The sequence below is a fragment of the Haliotis cracherodii genome, unplaced genomic scaffold (assembly GCF_022045235.1).
Source record: "Haliotis cracherodii isolate W230 unplaced genomic scaffold, xgHalCrac1.p SCAF_30, whole genome shotgun sequence".
NCBI classification, from domain to species: Eukaryota; Metazoa; Mollusca; class Gastropoda; order Lepetellida; family Haliotidae; genus Haliotis; species Haliotis cracherodii.
In genome coordinates this window covers 1,100,374-1,119,966 of record NW_027266287.1, presented here as the reverse complement: position 1 = coordinate 1,119,966, position 19,593 = coordinate 1,100,374, and the positions used below count along the sequence as shown (strand labels likewise).

The window sequence follows — 19,593 nt, the reverse complement described above, 5'->3', positions numbered from 1 at the left end:
CCAAACACTACAACCTGAGTAATTATTATGATAAGTGAGCAAGATTAAGAAAAACCCATTTGACGGTTCAGGGATTTGGAAAAAACGCTGACCATCATGAGCACAAGACATGTGAGTACATGTGGACATCGTGTTTTGTCACGTGGCACTTAAATAAAGAGCCCCATACACAGGTTGCCGATAGAAACGTTTCTCTAAGGGCAAATGCTGGGCCACTATTCAACATGATCACGTGGTCTGTGATCACCTGACGTTGGGTTTATGTGGTGGTTTCAAAAGGAAGAAGAATTCCTGGCCGTAATGTTTGACAAGGAGAAGTTGATCGTAATTCTGTATATGTGTTGTTGTAAATTATCCCGGAATAGACGGCTATGCTGCCAAGAGGGGCGGTGATATTGTGGAATATTGCTAGAAGCGGCGTAAAACCATACTCACGTACTCACTCATTCATGACTGCCAAGAACTATTCACCTTTTGATGTTAAAACAAGACTACAAATCTGCGTATATTCCTACCATCCTGTACACACAAAGGTGCTCAAACAACCCAAAAAGGATAAAACGAAGTAAGATCAAATGAACATGTGCATGACTACTAGTGAACGCTACAACCACAAGGCTGCCCCACCGCCCCGGGAAGAAATAGAGACTGATATGATACATTAGGTTTGAAACTAAGGCGAATCAAAATACGACATGGGAAATATTTAATAAGTATATCTGACTGGTCTCTCTCATAATTTTACATGGCCAAGTCACGACTTGTATTAACAACTTGAAAGGCCACCATGGAAGGCATGACAGATAAGGGAGTGTATGTAAATAAATAGCGCACACGTAAATGACTATATTGGCAGTTGTATAATATTGTAAACATTTAATTCTGTCTACATTTTGTGACAAGGATAAGGCTCACGTCATTTTGTGTTTGTTTGCTGTTAAACGCTGCACTTATCAATATTCAAGCTGTATAACCAGTACTGAATGCTTGTCATAAGATTCATTTAAAATTATTGAGTGGTCCGACTTTGTGATGTGGACGATTATATTTCATGTTGCCCGAAGGAGTTGATCATTGCTCGAGCATTCAGTTAATGGTTGTATGGTCCAGGGCCATTAATTTATTTATAAGACCAGACAAACCAGTGTTTGATACTGCGAGCGACAATTCACGCCGTCGAGGGGCGTCGACACGCTATCAACCATGTCAGCGAGTGTGACAATATTTCGAAAACACATAAGTAAAAATCGCAGACAATTATGCACAAATGTGATGATACATTACATGGACCACGTGCACTTTGATGTTGTGTGTCATCATTTGAATTAAAGGGAAACACTATTTTTAATTTCAGTTGTCTTCAAAGTTTCAGTTTCGTTTCAAATTTTACAGAAACAAGTTCTATTTTTCAACTGAGCTGCAGACCCGTTCTTACCACGGACACTTTGCATTGCCAGAAGGAGCAGCGCCAAAGGAAACATTTTGTCAATCGTCCTTGCAACACATCCGAACACACGACTGAAATATTCGACAGTTCCCCTCGGTTACAATGTTCTGTGCAGCCAAGCACGGGTAGGTGGTTTGAAATCTATCGTAGACACTGTCAGAAGCAGCGAGGAATAAAGTGAGAATTCATACCGACTCAAATTTACTGCCTTAGCCTATTGCTTCCTGGTTTAAAATAACCCAATGATCGGCTTTCAACGTACACAAGCTGTTATGATAACTGCAGATATGGTGTTCTATATAGCCCAACAATCTTGATTATGAATGTCGAGCTATTGTTGATTGACCGTTCATCGTGACTCATCGCATACATGTACATCTATTCATAACTTATTATGACTGGTAGCCCTGTCGTCTCACTACTGGTGTTGCAATTCGCAGTAAACGCAGTGAACGGTTGAGTACGCCGACTTAAATCCATATTTCAACAGTCGGGGTGAACACACTGAATTAACTTCATATATTGTGAATCAGGCTGTGAATCAGCCGCTTCATCCACTCGATTACACCGCTTCACCCTTAAGGGTATGATAATGATGGTTCCCGTGCACCCTAATCGTATCAGGTTATTCATAGGCCCTGATTGGCATATATCTCAAAATGATCTCCATATAAACCAAGCCACACACAATGACTGCCGTGGTTATCTCCCTTCACTGACAGTTGCTGCATCTGTCGACCGCCATTGAGTGTGTGTAAAGTCTTTGTCTGGGAAGCTGACAAGAGTCATTGGTAAGCTAGCCATAATATCGCTGTGTACAAAGGAGAACAGTAGAACATTTTAATAATGTGTATAAATACTGTTCAATTCTTCCCCGCCATGGAGGCGGGGAAGTATACGGGAAAGGTTAATCTTATAGCATGTATGTCAACATGTTGGTGTATTTGAAATTTCAAGCCATGCAGTTACCGAAACGAAACGAGGGGAAGATAATAATGGTTCACGTGCACCAAAATTTTATCAGGTTATTCATTGGTCCTGATTGGCACACATCACAAAATGGTCTCCGAATAGACCTAGCCACACACAATAAGGCAGTCATGAGAGCACCTTTAGAATACAGTACCACAATTTCTCGTGAGGACGATCTCTGCCGTAGGTCACATGTCTCAAGACAAGCAACCAGTTTTTTTTGAGAATCCTTTGAACGCGAACCCGCGACCTTCTGATTGTTAGCCTGACAGCTAACCGACTGAACTATGTCCACACTGTTAAACTTAGTGCAAATGTTCCTGGTCGTGCCTATGACGTAACGGAAATGAACGAAAAGGGTCGAATAGGTCAGACGTCTAACTCGCGAGTACGCACGAATGATATGGTATTTAATAATTCGTCGGGTGATTTTTGTGACAGAAAAGTGTGGTAGGGAACACTGTAAGGATGATGTTGATAATAGTAAGGAACGAGGGAGGAATAAGCATGACTAGTGACGACACAACGGTGAGTTCGCTTTTGAATCAGTACTGAAAAAATGTAGCAGGTGAAAGTGGCTTGTGTGAATGTTCCACGATCATAGGTTTCTGGCGTGCCAAAGGGACGCAACTCTGCATTGCGAATTGCGGCGCCTTAGATGACTGGGCCACCCATGCCCCCTTTTAAGATAAACATTAAAATGACAAGCAACTTTTTTTGCACTACTCCTGTTTGCAGTATAGACGTTGATTTCCATAGCATTTCATAAACGTTATTTACGGTTAAACAAACATGAGTTAGTGAGTAAATTAGTTTGAAGTATTTTCAAACTGGTATTTGGCTTCAACGTTACGCCTGAGGGACGCTCCTGAGACGATGTAGACGATGTGGCCACTCATTACCAAGTTCACCATATGTGGTCATAATATTGAGTGAGTATGGGTTTACGCCGCTTTTAACAATATTCCAGGAATATTACACCAGAAATGGGCTTTGTATTCCATGTCTGGAATCGAACCCCACATGGGTAACACTGTACGAAGCCCATATCTGGTGTCCCCATTTGTGATATGGCTGGAATATTGCCAAAAGCGGCACAGAACTGTTTACAGTTGAAACTGCCTCGAGTCGTATCTGAGAGTGGAGCGCGAGTAAAATAGGGGACTATGGGACACCTGCTTGCATTGTACACAGTGACAGCCGTTATGTGCATGTCTGGCGCTGAAGCTCCTCCGACTGTGTTGATCTTGTGTGTGAAGCCACATCAGTTGTCGTATACGTGTTTGGTCACTTCATTGATGTAGGTATAAGTTTCGTGCCAGTTAAACAGTAAAACAAAAAGTAAAGTAACAGATTAACCAATGGAATTACAAGATTCTTCTTCTATCCATGAGGTACAACAAACCTCATGGATAGAAGAGTGAGTGAGTGAGTTGGAATTAGCGCCGCTTTTAACAGTATTCAAGTCATATCACGGCATGTCAACTTAATGTGAGAGGAAAGCCTGAAGTGATGCAGGTCTCAGACGTTTACCACTTCGGTGAAACCCAGGAGCACGGGTATGGTGCTGACAAACCTAGAAACATAATCGGGGCGAACCGGGATTCGAACCCACGATCATAGGTTTCTGGCGTGCCCAAGGACGCAACTCTGCAAAGCATATGGCGGCGCCTTAGAAGACTGGGCCTGCCGTGCCCCCTCATGAATAGAAGAAGAATCTTTTAATTCTATTAGTAATTTCATTGGTTGATCCGTACCACGTGACGAACGATACCTTCCATTGTAGACCCCAGATCATGTGTTGGTTGGTTGGTTGGTTGTTTAACGCCGCACTCGGCAATATTCCAGCTACATGACGGCAGTCTGTAAAAATCGAGTCTGGACCAGACAATCCAGTGATTGATATCATAAGCATCGATCCACGCAATTGGGATCGATGACATACGTAAACCAAGTCAGCGAGCCTGACCATCCGATACCGTTAGTCGCCTCTTACGATAAGCATAGTCGCTTTTACAGCAATCATTGGTTGCTGAAGACCTATTCTACCTCGGATCTTCACGTCCCCAAATCATGTGACTAACACTAACCTCGAATATTGACTCGTCACAAAATCAGTATTGACCTGTCACGTGATGAATATTGACTCGTCTGGAAGTAAACAAGATACTGGTCCTATCATTTCTCGGTTCGTAGCACTCTCCTATCCAGAGTTCCATGCGGCCAGCGATGCGTCATATGTTACACAGTCCATTCAAAATATTGCATATGTTTTTCGTCTGTTTCATTTTTGACACGTCTACATATCGAGATAAACATGTCATAGAATGGTGAACTTTCATACTGAAAATATCCTAAATCGTTAAAAACTATTTCCATTTGCGTAGTTGTCTGTTGTTTACATTGGTTGTACTCCACGTGCTGTTATCAAAGCCCTAGTGAGAGCTTGCGATACGGCCACTATAAATATATGTGTACATATATATTGTCATGCACCTCGCTGTCGCAGTTATCTATATATGCACACAAAACTACATGTAAAGCGCTCCGATAGACCTTGCATTAGACCAGTCTGTTCTGATTACAGAAGAAGCGTGTTCGTTTACAAACACGCCCGGTCACGTGACATGCAGATTTGCCTGTGGCAGTGGTGTGACGTCAAGTCACCACAATTTCGGACTGTCGGCTCACAGCTAATATACTACAATGAAACAGGACGCTTAAAGGCTTCATGAACTTTAAAGTGAATTTCGGTATAACAAAACGACTGATTACTCTTGACAAGGTCAATATTCGAAACCAGGGACCCTCGGACCCGACCCACTCGGCTGCCTGACCGGGCCTCTGCCGGATCCTGTCAGACCATCTCAGAAGTAGGGTCCTCGGTGTCATGGTTTTGCATATTGCCCTGGTTAAGAGTAATTATTTGTATAATATTGATTGAGGCTGTTTATGTACCACATTGTAGTTCCAGCGATGACACGTATGATAATATTATTTTTCATATTTCGTATATCTGTATACCATAGTCCACCCTTCTTATCCTGTATGCTTACTCTGGACTTGCAGTGTTGGGAATATGAGGTGAGGTGAGGTGAAATGGGGTTAACGTTGCGTCATATAAGATTATTGCACTTATATAGCGACGTGCATGCACGTGTGTGTATGTGTGTGTGTGGCTGCTTGTACTAGTCCGGACTGATGCCGATTTATAGTGCTAGCTCACTGCGATACCATGCCGCAGTATAACATGAATACCCACTCAGACACAGTATACTGACTCCGAGCCGACCAGTCCTTGTTTTAGCCCCTTAATGCCGAGCGCCAGACAGGGTTACAACAAGTACAATCTTTGAACGTCTTTTTGTATGACGCGGCCGGGGATCGAATCCCGGACCTTCCGCTCTCCGGGCGGACACTCTACCACTAGACCACGGAGGCGGTCGCTTGTACGTGAAGGCTGTCATGTCTGTGTCCTTCAGTGGGGCACGATGACAGGTGTGCGCTACAAGGATGACTCTCTGTATGTGTACGTGAGACGGTAGGGTGGTGCAATCTGATCGGACTTCATCCTCATGGACGATAACGCAGGACCTCATCGTGCCAGGGTCGTTGATACCTTCTTAAAGCTGGAGACCATTGTCCGCATGCAGTGCAATTGCCAATTTTGTCCAGTTGCAAGATTTAGAAATTTGGATATAATTTTATTTCATTTATTTATTTTCTATTTTTCTATTTTTATTATCTATTTTCCTAATTATGTCTATTACAATATGCCTTCTTGATACCAGGCAATAATATTTTTGATTTGTTTACAGACAATAGGTATCGACGTTCAACAAACTATTAGGCCTTGACCCTAAAATATAAACGTTGAAGAAATCAAATTTGGGCAAACCAAGAATGCACAGGGCTTGGCATGACCAGCTAATGATAGAACCGGGCCATTTTACCTTCCATCTGGGTGAAGTAAGGGTCGAAGTGGTGTATTGACACAGGAACACTATTCTTGCAACCAGTGCCCTCAATTACCAGACTACCTTCCTCCAAGACGTCGTAACCCACATGTTTCCCAATTCTTACACGTTCTATCCCGGGCTCCCACAGGAGATAGGGGTAGAACGCCTTTCTTCTGTGGCAAGGTCCGGCGTCTGAGGTATTGTCTCTAAACAGTGTACTTAGATAAAGATCACTGCGAGGGGAAGGTTTACATTTTTTCTTACTGAATAGGTTACGGTTTACCACAGTGGGGTTGAGTCGAGCACACTGGACACAGTAAACTTCAATGTTTTATTTGCAGTACTGAAAAGGCATAGTAAATATATACATACAGTAGCAATGGGTGCAATAGGAATAAATACATCGTAAATAGTATCACATCTATGATGCAGAGGATCTGATGTTCATTGCATGGTATATATACATTGCAAGATATTTTGTGACTGTTTCAGGTTGAGATGACATGAGGATATAAAATTTGTCTATTCTAGGATTCAGATAAAATATTTATGTATGTATTCTTTTCTGATATTTGCATACAATGTACAGACCAGCAAAACAGGATATTTATCTTCTATAGCATGGAATATTTACACAATCTGTTTTCCCTTGATATCGCTTCGTCTCTATCCTTTGTTATTAGATCATGGGAACTACATCCGAAACGGGAAAGTGCCGTTCGGAGTTTCTTGACATTTATGTCCAAAAGATATTATTCAGTAAGAATGAATGATTTAAAATAAGAGTCATGATTTAACTTATTGTGTAAACATAGTCAAGAGTACCACTTTTGAAAAGACACCTTTTAGCCTTCGTCATAAATTATGTATGAAACGATCTGGTATTTCTGTTAGCGGAGTCAAACACTTTGGCAAAATCAACAAATATCGCAAACATTTTTTCTCCGTTTCGTGCTAAATATCTCTGCAATATACAAACATTATCAATTGTGGAGTATCCATTCCTGAAGCCAGCTTGTGCTTCATCTATGTTATTAAAGGAATCGGTCCAAAATACTAAACGTTTGTGTATAATACTGGTAAAAATCATACCGAAAACACTCAAAAGAGTTATACCCCTATAATTGTTGGTATCATTAGTTGATCCCTGTTTGTGTAAAGGAATTACAATCTCCAAAGTCCACTGTTCTGGAAAAAATGTCTTTTCAAGCATAACGTTAAACAGGATTTCAAGGCAGGTGATGAGCATTTCAGATGGATATCTAAAAAATTAGGAATCGAGAGGAATCTTCTCCAGCTGCTTTATTACTTTTGAAATTTGCTTTCTGAAATTTCATTTCTTGTAGGTGATTCAAGAATATCTTAAGTTAGCTGGCAAAAAGAGTTAACAAATGCATTCGATTCGACGATTTCAAAACATCTTTCCTTGTTCTCCGAGGTTAAAAATAGATTCTTGAGTTACTGAGTGAGTTAAAGTTTAACGTCACAGATCCTTGAAATGGTTAAATCTATCATTAATTGGAATATTGTTTTGTGAATAACAGTTAGTATTTAGCCCTTTAAGAGTGGTCCAAAATTGTTTAGAATCGCGTATACAATGTACAAGTGTTTTTGCTTCCCTTTGAAAAAAGCGCTTTCTTTTCTCTGCATACACTGTTATATTTATTTCTAATATAATCATACTCATATAATGAGTTATTATCCTTAATCCTAAATTGTTTAAATATTTACATCATTCTTTTTTAAGTAGCTCACATTCACGGTCAAACCACTGTTGACTACATGTGTTAAACGTACAGGCTCTTTTCTTATCTTCTAGGTTTGTCAGCACCATACCCGTGCTCCTGGGTTTCATTGAAGTGGTAAACGTCTGAGGCCTGCATAACTTCGGGCTTTCCTCCCACATTAAGCAGACACATCGCGATATGACTGGAATACTGTTAAAAGCGGCCTTAAACCCTACTCACTCACTCACTCACTCACTCACTCACTCTTTTCATATCACTTGCTGCCGCCTACAAGGCCTCTGACACTTGTCTTTATCTATATTGTCTGACACTTCGTCAACAGCCTTTTCTGATAAAGAATAGCATTCACTGATCAACAAGTTGTTCATAAATTGGCAAGCTTTATCGTTGACCCAAACACACGTCGAAGCCTTCTTATTACTATGGGCTTGCACGGGGTCAGTCTGCACAGAAGTATTTGAGCTAGCAAGGACAGGAAGATGAGAGGATTCCGTGCGTGAAACTATGTTGAAATTACAACATACGTCAAACAACCCAGATGAACAGATAATGTAATCTATGACGCTAGCTCCTTGATTGCCAATAAACGTGTTGTGCCCAACTTCTGAGTCTGACCCACGTCTGTCATTATTACATTATGTGTGTCGTGGAGAATGTTTACCGAATCCCTTGGTGTAACTTTCTTCTTGTTGATGAATCTGCCCTGACGAGCTGAATCGACTGCATCACAAGATAAATAACAACATATAGGTCCAGGGTACACTTCTCTTTACTTGTTTGTTTGTGTGACTGAGTAGAAACAGTATTCACTTCAACTCACATATCGATTTTCAACTCATATATCGCGTTTTGGCCAAGTCTGTTTACTTTAAGATAAGGCTCACTCAGGATCACCTTCAGACATAAATCTCCCTAGCCCGACAAATCTTCTCCCTTTTCCCCTCTCAACTATGTTATGCAGACTGGCAAACTTCAACAGAATTGCAAATGTACACCCAGTCAATATTTTTACTATTTTCATGAACTCGATGTTCACATATTTTTCGACATTTATGATTGAGGCTGCAAATAGTGATCCCGGATCATCTAGTCGATTGAATTTTTTTATCAAATCTTTTTAATATATAAATGCGAATCTGTTTGATTACAAGACTTAGAAATTAGGAACTTACGCAATGCCCAAATGTGCATATCAATTAGTAGTCTTAAAAAATATCTATTATGGTCGCTCCTGTTACACATTCGGTGATAAGTCTGTCCTGTCCAGAAAGCTTAGTAGGCGGTCTCCAGGCAGACGCTCTGTCCACTAGACTATGGATGCAGTCTCCGGGCAGACGCTCTGTCCACTAAACCACGGAGGAGGTCTCAGGGCAGACGCCCTGTCCACTAAACCACGGATGCAGTCTCCGGGCAGACGCCCTGTCCACTAAACCACGGAAGCAGTCTCCGGGCAGACGCTCTGTCCACTAAACCACGGAGGAGGTCTCAGGGCAGACGCCCTGTCCACTAAACCACGGAGGCGGTCTCAGGGCAGACGCTCTGTCCACTAAACCACGCAGGCAGTCTCCGGGCAGACGCTCTGTCCACTAAACCACGGAGGCAGTCTCCGGGCAGACGCTCTGTCCACTAGACTACGGAGGCAGTATCCGGGCAGACGCTCTGTCCACTAAACCATGCAGGCGGTTTCCGGGCAGACGCTCTGTCCACTAAACCACGCAGGCAGTCTCCGGGCAGACGCTCTGTCCACTAAACCACGGATGCAGTCTCCGGGCAGACGCTCTGTCCACTAAACCACGGAGGCAGTCTCCGGGCAGACGCTCTGTCCACTAGACTACGGAGGCAGTATCCGGGCAGACGCTCTGTCCACTAAACCATGCAGGCGGTTTCCGGGCAGACGCTCTGTCCACTAAACCACGCAGGCAGTCTCCGGGCAGACGCTCTGTCCACTAAACCACGGATGCAGTCTCCGGGCAGACGCTCTGTCCACTAAACCACGGATGCAGTCTCCGGGCAGACGCTCTGTCCACTAGACTACGGAGGCAGTATCCGGGCAGACGCTCTGTCCACTAAACCATGCAGGCGGTTTCCGGGCAGACGCTCTGTCCACTAAACCACGCAGGCAGTCTCCGGGCAGACGCTCTGTCCACTAAACCACGGATGCAGTCTCCGGGCAGACGCTCTGTCCACTAAACCACGGAGGCAGTCAACAGAAGAGATTGTTTAGATACAAAAGGCCACGTTGTGGAAAGCAGCGCTAGATCGAGCAAAGGGAGATAACTCCCAGCAGCAGTGAAAACCATGCGCCCTCTCCTGTACAGCTGATGAGCTATATGCATTTGTGTCCACCCACGGAAGCATGAGGGCTGGAATGGGCTCCCACTGTACAAGCAGGCAACCGAGCATACGAGCGAAACCTAATCGGTTCAGCGTCCGTCCAAACCTTGCCACACCTGACGAGATGTAATAATATAAGACACTAATCAGTGATAAACACTAACAACATTTATAGTATTTGACGTTTAAGATGCAATGTGCATGAAGTTGCGACAAGAGCAAGGAAAGGGATGATAACTGTTTTCTAAATATACAGCGTATTGTATGGAGTTACAAGATGGCGAAGTGAGTGTTTGTAAAATGACGTCATATATATGACGTCATAATATGACGTCATTTGAAAAACGATTAACAAGCGCAAGTGTTTGTTTGGCAGCAAGGCCACGTGTTGTCGTTATGGTTATTGCGTATCACAAATGGTATGACAAATGGTATGAGTTAAATTATTACAGAGTGTATCATTATATTAATGAGTGTAACTTAGGGACACTCTGCAAAGTTGAATACGGGTGTGTGTATGAATGGAAGAGTGTGCACCTGTGTGCATGTGGATGAAAGTGAATACATGAAGCATATAACATACTTTGATATGCTTGGGAGTGAAATTAAGATCATAAGCTAAGGTATTTAGCAGACCAGTAACACGATGTGGCTATATATAGCGAAAAGACATGTGATCAAATTTTAGGGTCAACATGCTGATGTCATAAAATACAGCGTCACCAACCAGAAAGGGAGATAACTGTGGCGAAGATCAAAGGTCGCAGCGGGGCAAACACCAAAATATACCAAACAAATAAAGGGTACATTCAGAAATATTGACACTTTGAAATGGGATTCGAAATTTGTGAACACATTCCAGAGACATGACTCTAATCATAGATAGATAGATCTTCTTTATTTCCCCCATTTCATGAAGAGTACAAGGTATACAGTGAAAGGACAACATCTATAGTATTAGTGTGCACACACACATACATATGTATATTACATATATGTCAGAAGTAGTTCATATATTTCAGAGACATGACTCTAATCATATGGGTTTCATGCGCCTTCAGAAGAAATGTCGAAAAGACTATGTTAATAAGAAACACACTACGACACGTCGCGAAATACATCTACACTTCCATGACTTACAGTCAAGAGAACTACAAAGATATCAACTTATTTTTATGCTTGGCTGTTTTCTGCATTGTCGCTGATGTTAACGATATTGTCGTAGAAATTCTCTGGGTTGTTTCTTCTATCTAGCTCCATGTATATGTTACTGCGCTGGGAGATAGGAGCCTTCAGAGAACTCTCTGTTGGTGTCGGTGGAGCCGGATGACGTTGTGTGCAATCATCCTTAGATGATTTCATCTTCCTGCGCCTGCAAGAAACGACGACGTCCTTCAAAATGACGAGCAAATTTAATCATTTTCTCTGTCAAAAAAAGGATTGATAACAATGCTGTGATGTTATTATGGTTTAATTGTTCGTAGTTAATCATTCCAAAGGAAAACTGCATCAAAGTGGTTGAAGGCACTAGGACAGATTGAAGGTAGTTGTGGGTTTGTCAACAAGACGTCTCCAAACGCGATTTGTCGCAGTCTGCCTACTTTGTGTCTCATTCCCATACCACCCACCACACAGACAACCACAGCAGGGTGTAATACTTACACATAGAGAACATATCCGATGAAACCGACCAGCAGGGACACAATGATCACCCCACAACACACTCCCACAATCATCGCAGCGTCTGGAAGCAAATAACAAATCAATACCACAAACTAAACTTTGAAAACTTTATAGTTATCCGTCACCAAAAGTCTTTGGGGTTTTGTTCTAGAATGGACATCACTTACATACAAAGCTTAATGTCTCTAAAAACATTTTAAAATATATTTTCTGTACATTTCATTGATGTCAAGTATGTTCATAGAATGTAGTTTCCTCAAAGTGTTTAACCTCTAAGACTGTATCACTTCGGGTTTTCCTCCCACCCCAAGCTGCCAGTCTGTGATTTGACAGAGATACTGTTCACTCAATCATAGAATGAACAAATTGTGAATGTAAAAAGGACAACGCCATGGACATTACGGAAACACAACAGTACTTGACTGATATCTGTGCACCCATGTGCAGTTGCACTCTCCGTCCCAGGCTCATTTAATATATTTTCATGTCAATGACCCCACGTTTGGTGGCATGCATCAGGTTCTAGGGTGTTCACACTTGTGTTGAAGCAACTGTTGACAGCAACACATAGTTCCATAACGATAACTCACACCAACATGTTCCTGAAGGAACGTACACGTGTGAATTGATGCACATTGGTGTGAACCTAAAACTGGGTTTTTTAATGTCGCTAATTATATGTAACACAATGGTTGTACATTGACAGAGGTGCTACTTATACAAGTCACTTACTGTCATTAAATAGCGGACCTTGCAGAGGTGTTTGACCACTATTCGTTGGTGTCGTCTCTGAAAAATATGAGCAAATATTAATTGATACTGAGTTGATACCATGACTGCCAATATAAATGCAACATATTTCTTTAATTCCTTTTTCCTGATTTTCGTAAAAAAACAGCGAATCTCGGATGAATCATAAAAAGTAAACAAGCCCAAGATATGTTTTGATATTTGGAGTAAATCTTCCATTCATTGTCCTGCAAACGTTTTAATCACGAATATCTAGTATGTACACTGACATAAATGGCTTTGTGGCTATACTTACGTGAGTGAATGAGTTAAAATTGTACGTCAAATCGGTAATATTTCATCCCAAAAAATTATGCAATAATGAGAAGTATATTTAGACTGTATAAAATGATATCGTCGAAGGACAGTAAAACTGGTTTGAGAGCATGATAACACAAACTATCATTCAACTACACAATATAAAAACGGGCAAAAGATCACCAGCAACTGAAGGCGGATCACCATATTAGGGACCATGGGGACTTACAGTACTTTTTCTACCTGCATGGACCTCAGCGGTATTTATATCATCCCTTCAGGTGTTAGCAAATTATTGGCACATTAAGCCGAACATTTAAAGAACACGTATTCTACGATTATTAACGTGGTAGGAATAAATCTACTTTGAATGACTGTGGTCTTACATCCCCTCTCCAGGGGACAATCCCTTTACACTACTTCAACCCCCTTTGAGGATACAGCCACTAACAATCTCAGTTATCACATTTTTGTCTACCAATTATAAAAAAGTCATTTATTTCATACACAACCATACATCAATCACAATTAAGGTAACAATTCAATTTCTTTGAAAAAAGAAGAATTAAACTTAGTTATACTTACGTGTAGGATTTGGCAATTTAAAACTGAAGCCTCCATTGTCGATGTAAAAATAACTGTATCCCAGGACACTGAAGGAGGTATTTGAGTGGATGAACACAGATCCAGAGAAATCACGCATGGAGTAATCAGTTACTGTGCATGTTCCTACTTTATATCTTGTCCCTGGGATCAGTGTCCATTCCACGTAAATATTGTTCACTGTAGATCCGTAGAGACGTTCAACGTTCACTTTGTTATTTCCTTTGTCTGTCAGTATTTGTAAAGTAACATCATGGCCAAGTGAACTTAGTGTACTTTGCTTTGAGTTGTATGTAACGGGTAGTAAGACTGTGAACAAACCTTGCTCGAAGATTCCGCCAGGTCCTGAAACAATACACAGTGTTGTCATAACTGGATGTGTGGTGTTGAAGTAGAGATGCGTACGGGGTCCATAACGCTTTTTGTACACCCTTGTGTCACCAACAGATACTGTAGAGCCGTCATTGAACCTGATCTGAGTGTCACTGTGGTCGGTGACGACCTGGAGCTGGTATGGCAGGGAACTGTGATACTCTTCCGGACTATTATCACGAATTGCAACAACATATTCATGTCCATGATGGATGGTTGGGAGAAGTTGTTCATAGGCAATCAGACTAATGTAATGAGAAGCTGTATATGTCGCACTGTAGACGGCGATAGTCTCTTCGGCAGCTACTACTGTTCCAGTGAGATCAGATGAACTGTTGATTGTGAAAACTTGATACTCCATTAGTGTGAGGCTGAGCGTGTCTCCATGAGTGTACGTTTTGTTGTCATAAGTTACGTTACTGTCCAGTCTAAATGTGATATCTACATTCGTCTTCTTGCTGTGTGTGGCAATCACCATTAAAGACATGTAGCCACCAGAAGGATGGCAAGAGGACATGACGTATTTTGTCCCTAAAGCGGAGATGGGGAGTGGAAAGAAACGAGTGAAGCCGCTGAGTCCTCTGATCCGAATATCAACACTCTCTACATGGACAAGCATAGTTTTATTTTGAATACCATTTGTTGTGTTTATAGAATATTGGGGGTAGAAATTGTCAGTATTGAATGGTTTGACTTGTCGAGACCAGATCTTCCCTGTGTACGGATCTTGTACCTGCCATTGTCCTCCTTCCTCTCCAGCTGATGCAAGTATTAAAGGGGTGTGTTGAAAACTTGGGAGTGCCATCAGGTATGTTCGTCCTAAATACACACCTACTCAGGAAAAAACAGGAAGGGCTGTCAAATATGACTTATCATGTAAAATGTGTTAGCATAGCTTTTCATATGCAGTTGGATTTTTCAATAAAACAACCAGAACCGACTGATGGTGAAAAGGGTCTCTGACCCTTGGTACTATCTCTACCTCTCTTTGACTCGCATCCAAGCATCACAAAATGTTACATACAAAAGTGCATGACTGTTATCAGTGCACTTTATGAAGTGTTTCATTGTAAAGCTAACGACATAACTGATTTGCTCTAGATTGAAGAGACCTATGAAACTGTCTCATATTTAGATCTATGCATAAGGGTTCAGAGTGACAAAAAAATCCACAAAACTATGACAAGAAGGAAGACTTCAATTTTCCAATAGTCCACTTTCCCTTTATGTCGAGCAAAATTCCATCAGCGTCAGGGTCTTTCGTGTCCACATTTCACAACTTTTGAGACAACAGGTTTCAAAGAGCATCACACGGCTTTTGATTTAAAGTTGTCTGATCAGGGTTAAAACATTCAAGGCTTCAGTGAAGCTTTCAAAAGTTTATGGTACTGATGTGAAAGACATTTCCAAATTAGCCGTGTCAATGCCAAAATTGATATTTGATGCAATTCTCTATTTTGACTTGAACCATACGATCCTGGTTTTTTTCAGATGGACAATAAACTTACCTTTGCATGTGTTTATGATGGATACCAAAGGGGGAGCAGGAAACGCTAACCTTTTCGCGAACACCTGGAGTTATCACCATTTGGTAGTCATTCATGAACACATGCTTATGACATAGTCGGAAATCTACAGTGGACTCCTATGGTTTCTTATGATTATGGAAAAAGGTTTGTCACTTTTATTCACTTATATAAATAATGCGACAAACCTCTTACAATAATCGTACAGTAGCATCTGCCAAAAGAAACCTTTAGACGAATACCCTCTGTTCCTCCTATGTTATGTCAAACAGGAGCTGTCAAACAAACAGAGGATCCCCATGCTTATGATATAGCTGGAATCATACAATGAACTCTGATTTTAACAGATATTTCTTTTGATTATGGAAAGGGCTCTGTCTCTTTTATTGTATTTTCATCTGGATTCACACTTTCTCTGTAGCAAATTACATGTATGAACTGTTACTCCTCATCAGGAAAATAGGTGCACAACAGCTTAATACAGAATAAAAGATAATAATGATATGAAATATTTACTGAAAGGAAACTTTACAATTCCGACTCTATCGTAAGAATGTGCTTATGATTAACTATCAAATATTGATAATACAGTACAAGTCAAATTAAGGAATTGCTTTGGACATTTTAATACAGCGTAATATACATACCTCGGAAAGGCTTTGCTGCTGCTTCCTCCAGTGAGAAGCTGTATCGGTAAAAGTAATAATAGAAATAGGCATTTGATCTAGTATTATATGTAAGGACTGTAAAAGGGTGGTCATAGGAAATGAAGGTATATGATCCGTATATAACTGCCGATGTTACAGTTCCTACTTTGTATCCACTGCCTGACATTTCCTCCCAGTCAACCGAAATGCTGTGTTGGTGCTTTTTCTGAATCACAACTGAAGCTGTCTTCTGGGTACAAATCTTAAGACCGCTCTGCTGCACATACACGAATGTGTTATTGACATACGATTGCACAGGTGGAATAGTAGCAAAGACACTCTTCACGCCATCTCGTCTAATTAGTGTCACCATAACCGGTCGCGTGGCACTTACATGAAGACTCCTGTACAGCGGTCGCTGATAGAAACGTTTCTCGACAAGGGAAATTGCTGCTCCACTATTGAACTTGATCTGCGTGTCACTTTGCTCTGTGGTCACCTGAAGTTGGCTATATCTTGCAGGAGTATCAACAGCAACAACAAATTCTTGGCCGTAATGTTTGACAGGAAGTAGTTGATCATATGCTGTATATGTGTTGTTGTAAATTATCCCAGCATAGACGGCTATGCTTTCCTTCGCACTGATCACAGTTCCATTGATATCATACCGAGTGAGTATCGTCAGTGTTTGATAGGAACCGAGGCCAATGGAAACACTATCGCCGTTATCGTAGTATTGACCGTTCACGTTTACTACATACCCTTGTACAATTCTCAAATTTATCTCCACATCGGTGCTTTGGTTGTGTGTTGCAACCACAAGTAGTTTCTGATACTCCAAAGTATACTCAACATCAGAGGGCACTATGTACTTGGTTCCTAGTGCAGATATTGGTAGGGGAGAGAACCTAGTATCACCAGTAACCGTTATTTGCATATCAGCATCGCTGGCACTTATAATAATGGCCATGGGTTCAATAGAACTTTCAATCTTCATTTTAGCATCAATATAAAACGACCTAGAGCTGAATGATCCAAATGCTTGTGATGTTCTATACCCGAAGTGTGGATACTGTATCTCTACCAGACCTCCATTCTCTCCAGCCGTAGCAATCACATAGGTGAATCTCGTCTTGTATGCCACAACTGCCAAGAAGTCTTCACCTGTTGAAGTTAAAACAAGATGACAACGCCGCGTATATTCCAACCATCCTGTACAGAAGGAGGTGCTCAAACAACCAATAAAGGATAAAACGAAGTAGGATAAAATGAAACATGTGTAACCAAGGCGCTTGGAAATAAATAACCCGATATGACTCCAGGATAGAAGTGGTCCCAGTAATCTCTGTGTACAACAGACAAGGATCGATGACTTGGGTAATAGTGATCCATCGCGCCCCGACTATATTGTGCCTCAGCTCGTAATATCCATCACGTGTTTGCCTGGTCCAGATTCGATTATGTACAACCCAGTGTGATATTTTTGATTAATGTATGCTTACTGCGGTGGTAAACAACATTTACTCACTGTCAAAACCAATATTTATTTTGGACACAATGAATCAAGAAGGACTTTTGACCAGATAAAAATCAAAATACGACTTCGGAAATGTTTAATAACTAAATCTAATTAGTCCCTACAATGATATTACATGACAAACTCGCTACGTATATTGATCCTCCCAATTGATCTTTAGTTATATAACGTCAACGCCAGAGAATAACGAGTCTCAATTATCTGCCATAACAGATTTCACTGGGCTCTTTAAAGGAAAAACCCCAGTGAAGACACCAGGTTTAAGCAAAAAGGGCACCCATGTCCTGTCCTACCAGTACCACCCGCCACAAAATTTGCATAACAAACACGTTTTAGCTAGCACATGTCAAACTAGATATACTGAACAACAAAAGTTCCTGTGACATTGAATAAGATTTAATGCAAAGTTATGTTTTTTACCAAATCTGAAATCTGAAACAGCAGCCTGTAAATGATCTGAATCTGAATCGAAAAGAGTCTGAAAAAGATAAACCAGTGTCTGACCATCCGATCCACTGATACGACTTTGCTGGGGCGAAATCTAACCAGGTGAAAAGGTGATATTAGTAGTTGCACTTGGACGCTCACATTTTTGCACTTTCGCAAAACAAATTAGTTTAAAACGCAGACAATTATGCACAAAGTATGATGATACATTAAATTAAATTCAATTCACATTTAAATTTCAGTGAATATCTTTCTTGAATATTAGTTCTGCTCTGTCATTTCGTTTCAAAGTTTACAGGAGCATGTTCTATTTCAGATGAGCTACATGGCCTTACTTACCACTGACACAATGCATTGCCAGAAGGAGCAGCGCCAAAGGAAACATCTTGTCAATCATCCTTGCAACACATCCGAACACACGACCACCACTCGACAGTTCCCCTCGGTAACAATGTTCTGTGCCGCCAAGCACGGGTAGATGGTTTGAAATCTATCGTCGACACTCTCAGAAGCAGCGAGGAAGAAAGTGAGAATTCATACCGACTCAAATTTACTGCCTTAGCCTATTCCTTCCTGGTTTAAAATAACCCAATGACCGGCTTTCAACGTACACAAGCTGTTATGATAACTGCAGAGAAGGTGTGCTATATAGCCCAACAATCTTGATTATGAATGTCGAGCTACTGTTGATTGACCTTTCATTGTGACTCATCGCATACATGTACATCTATTCATAACTTATTATGACTGGTAGCCCTGTCGTCTAACTACTGATGTTGCAATTCGCAGTAAACGCAATGAACGGTTGAGCATTTCAACAGTTGGGGTGAACACACTGAATTAACTTCATATATTGTGAATCAGGCTGTGAATCAGCCGCTTCATCCACTCGATTACACAGCTTCACCCTTAAGGGTATGATAATGATGGTTCCCGTGCACCCTAATCGTATCAGGTTATTCATAGGCCCTGATTGGCATATATCACAAAATAATCTCAATAAACCAAGCCACACACAATGACTGCCGTGGTTATCTCCCTTCACTGACAGTTGCTACATCTGTCGACCGCCATTGGGTGTGTGTAAAGTTTTTGTCTGGGAAGCTGACAAGAGTCATTGTTAAGCATGCCATAATATCGCTGTGTACAAAGGTGAGCAGTAGAACATTTTAATAATGTGTGTAAATTAATGTTCAATTCTTCCCCGCCATGGAGGCGGGGAAGTATACGGGAAAGGTTAATTTTATAGCATGTATGTCAACATGTTGGTG

At 41.2% G+C, this 19,593-nt stretch overlaps 1 protein-coding gene across 1 annotated transcript; it reads right to left on the bottom strand.

Moving 5' to 3' along the window:
* Positions 1-11,382: 11,382 nt before the first annotated feature.
* On the bottom strand, positions 11,383-18,707 carry LOC139476943 (uncharacterized). The gene is made up of 6 exons (XM_071259501.1): positions 18,662-18,707; positions 16,339-17,502; positions 13,776-14,996; positions 12,876-12,962; positions 12,123-12,204; positions 11,383-11,832 (listed from the first exon to the last, which is right to left on the bottom strand). The coding sequence occupies exons 1-6, from the start codon at positions 18,705-18,707 to the stop codon at positions 11,634-11,636; spliced, it is 2,799 nt and encodes a 932-aa protein (XP_071115602.1). The 3' UTR covers positions 11,383-11,633.
* Between the last annotated feature and the right edge of the window lie 886 nt (positions 18,708-19,593).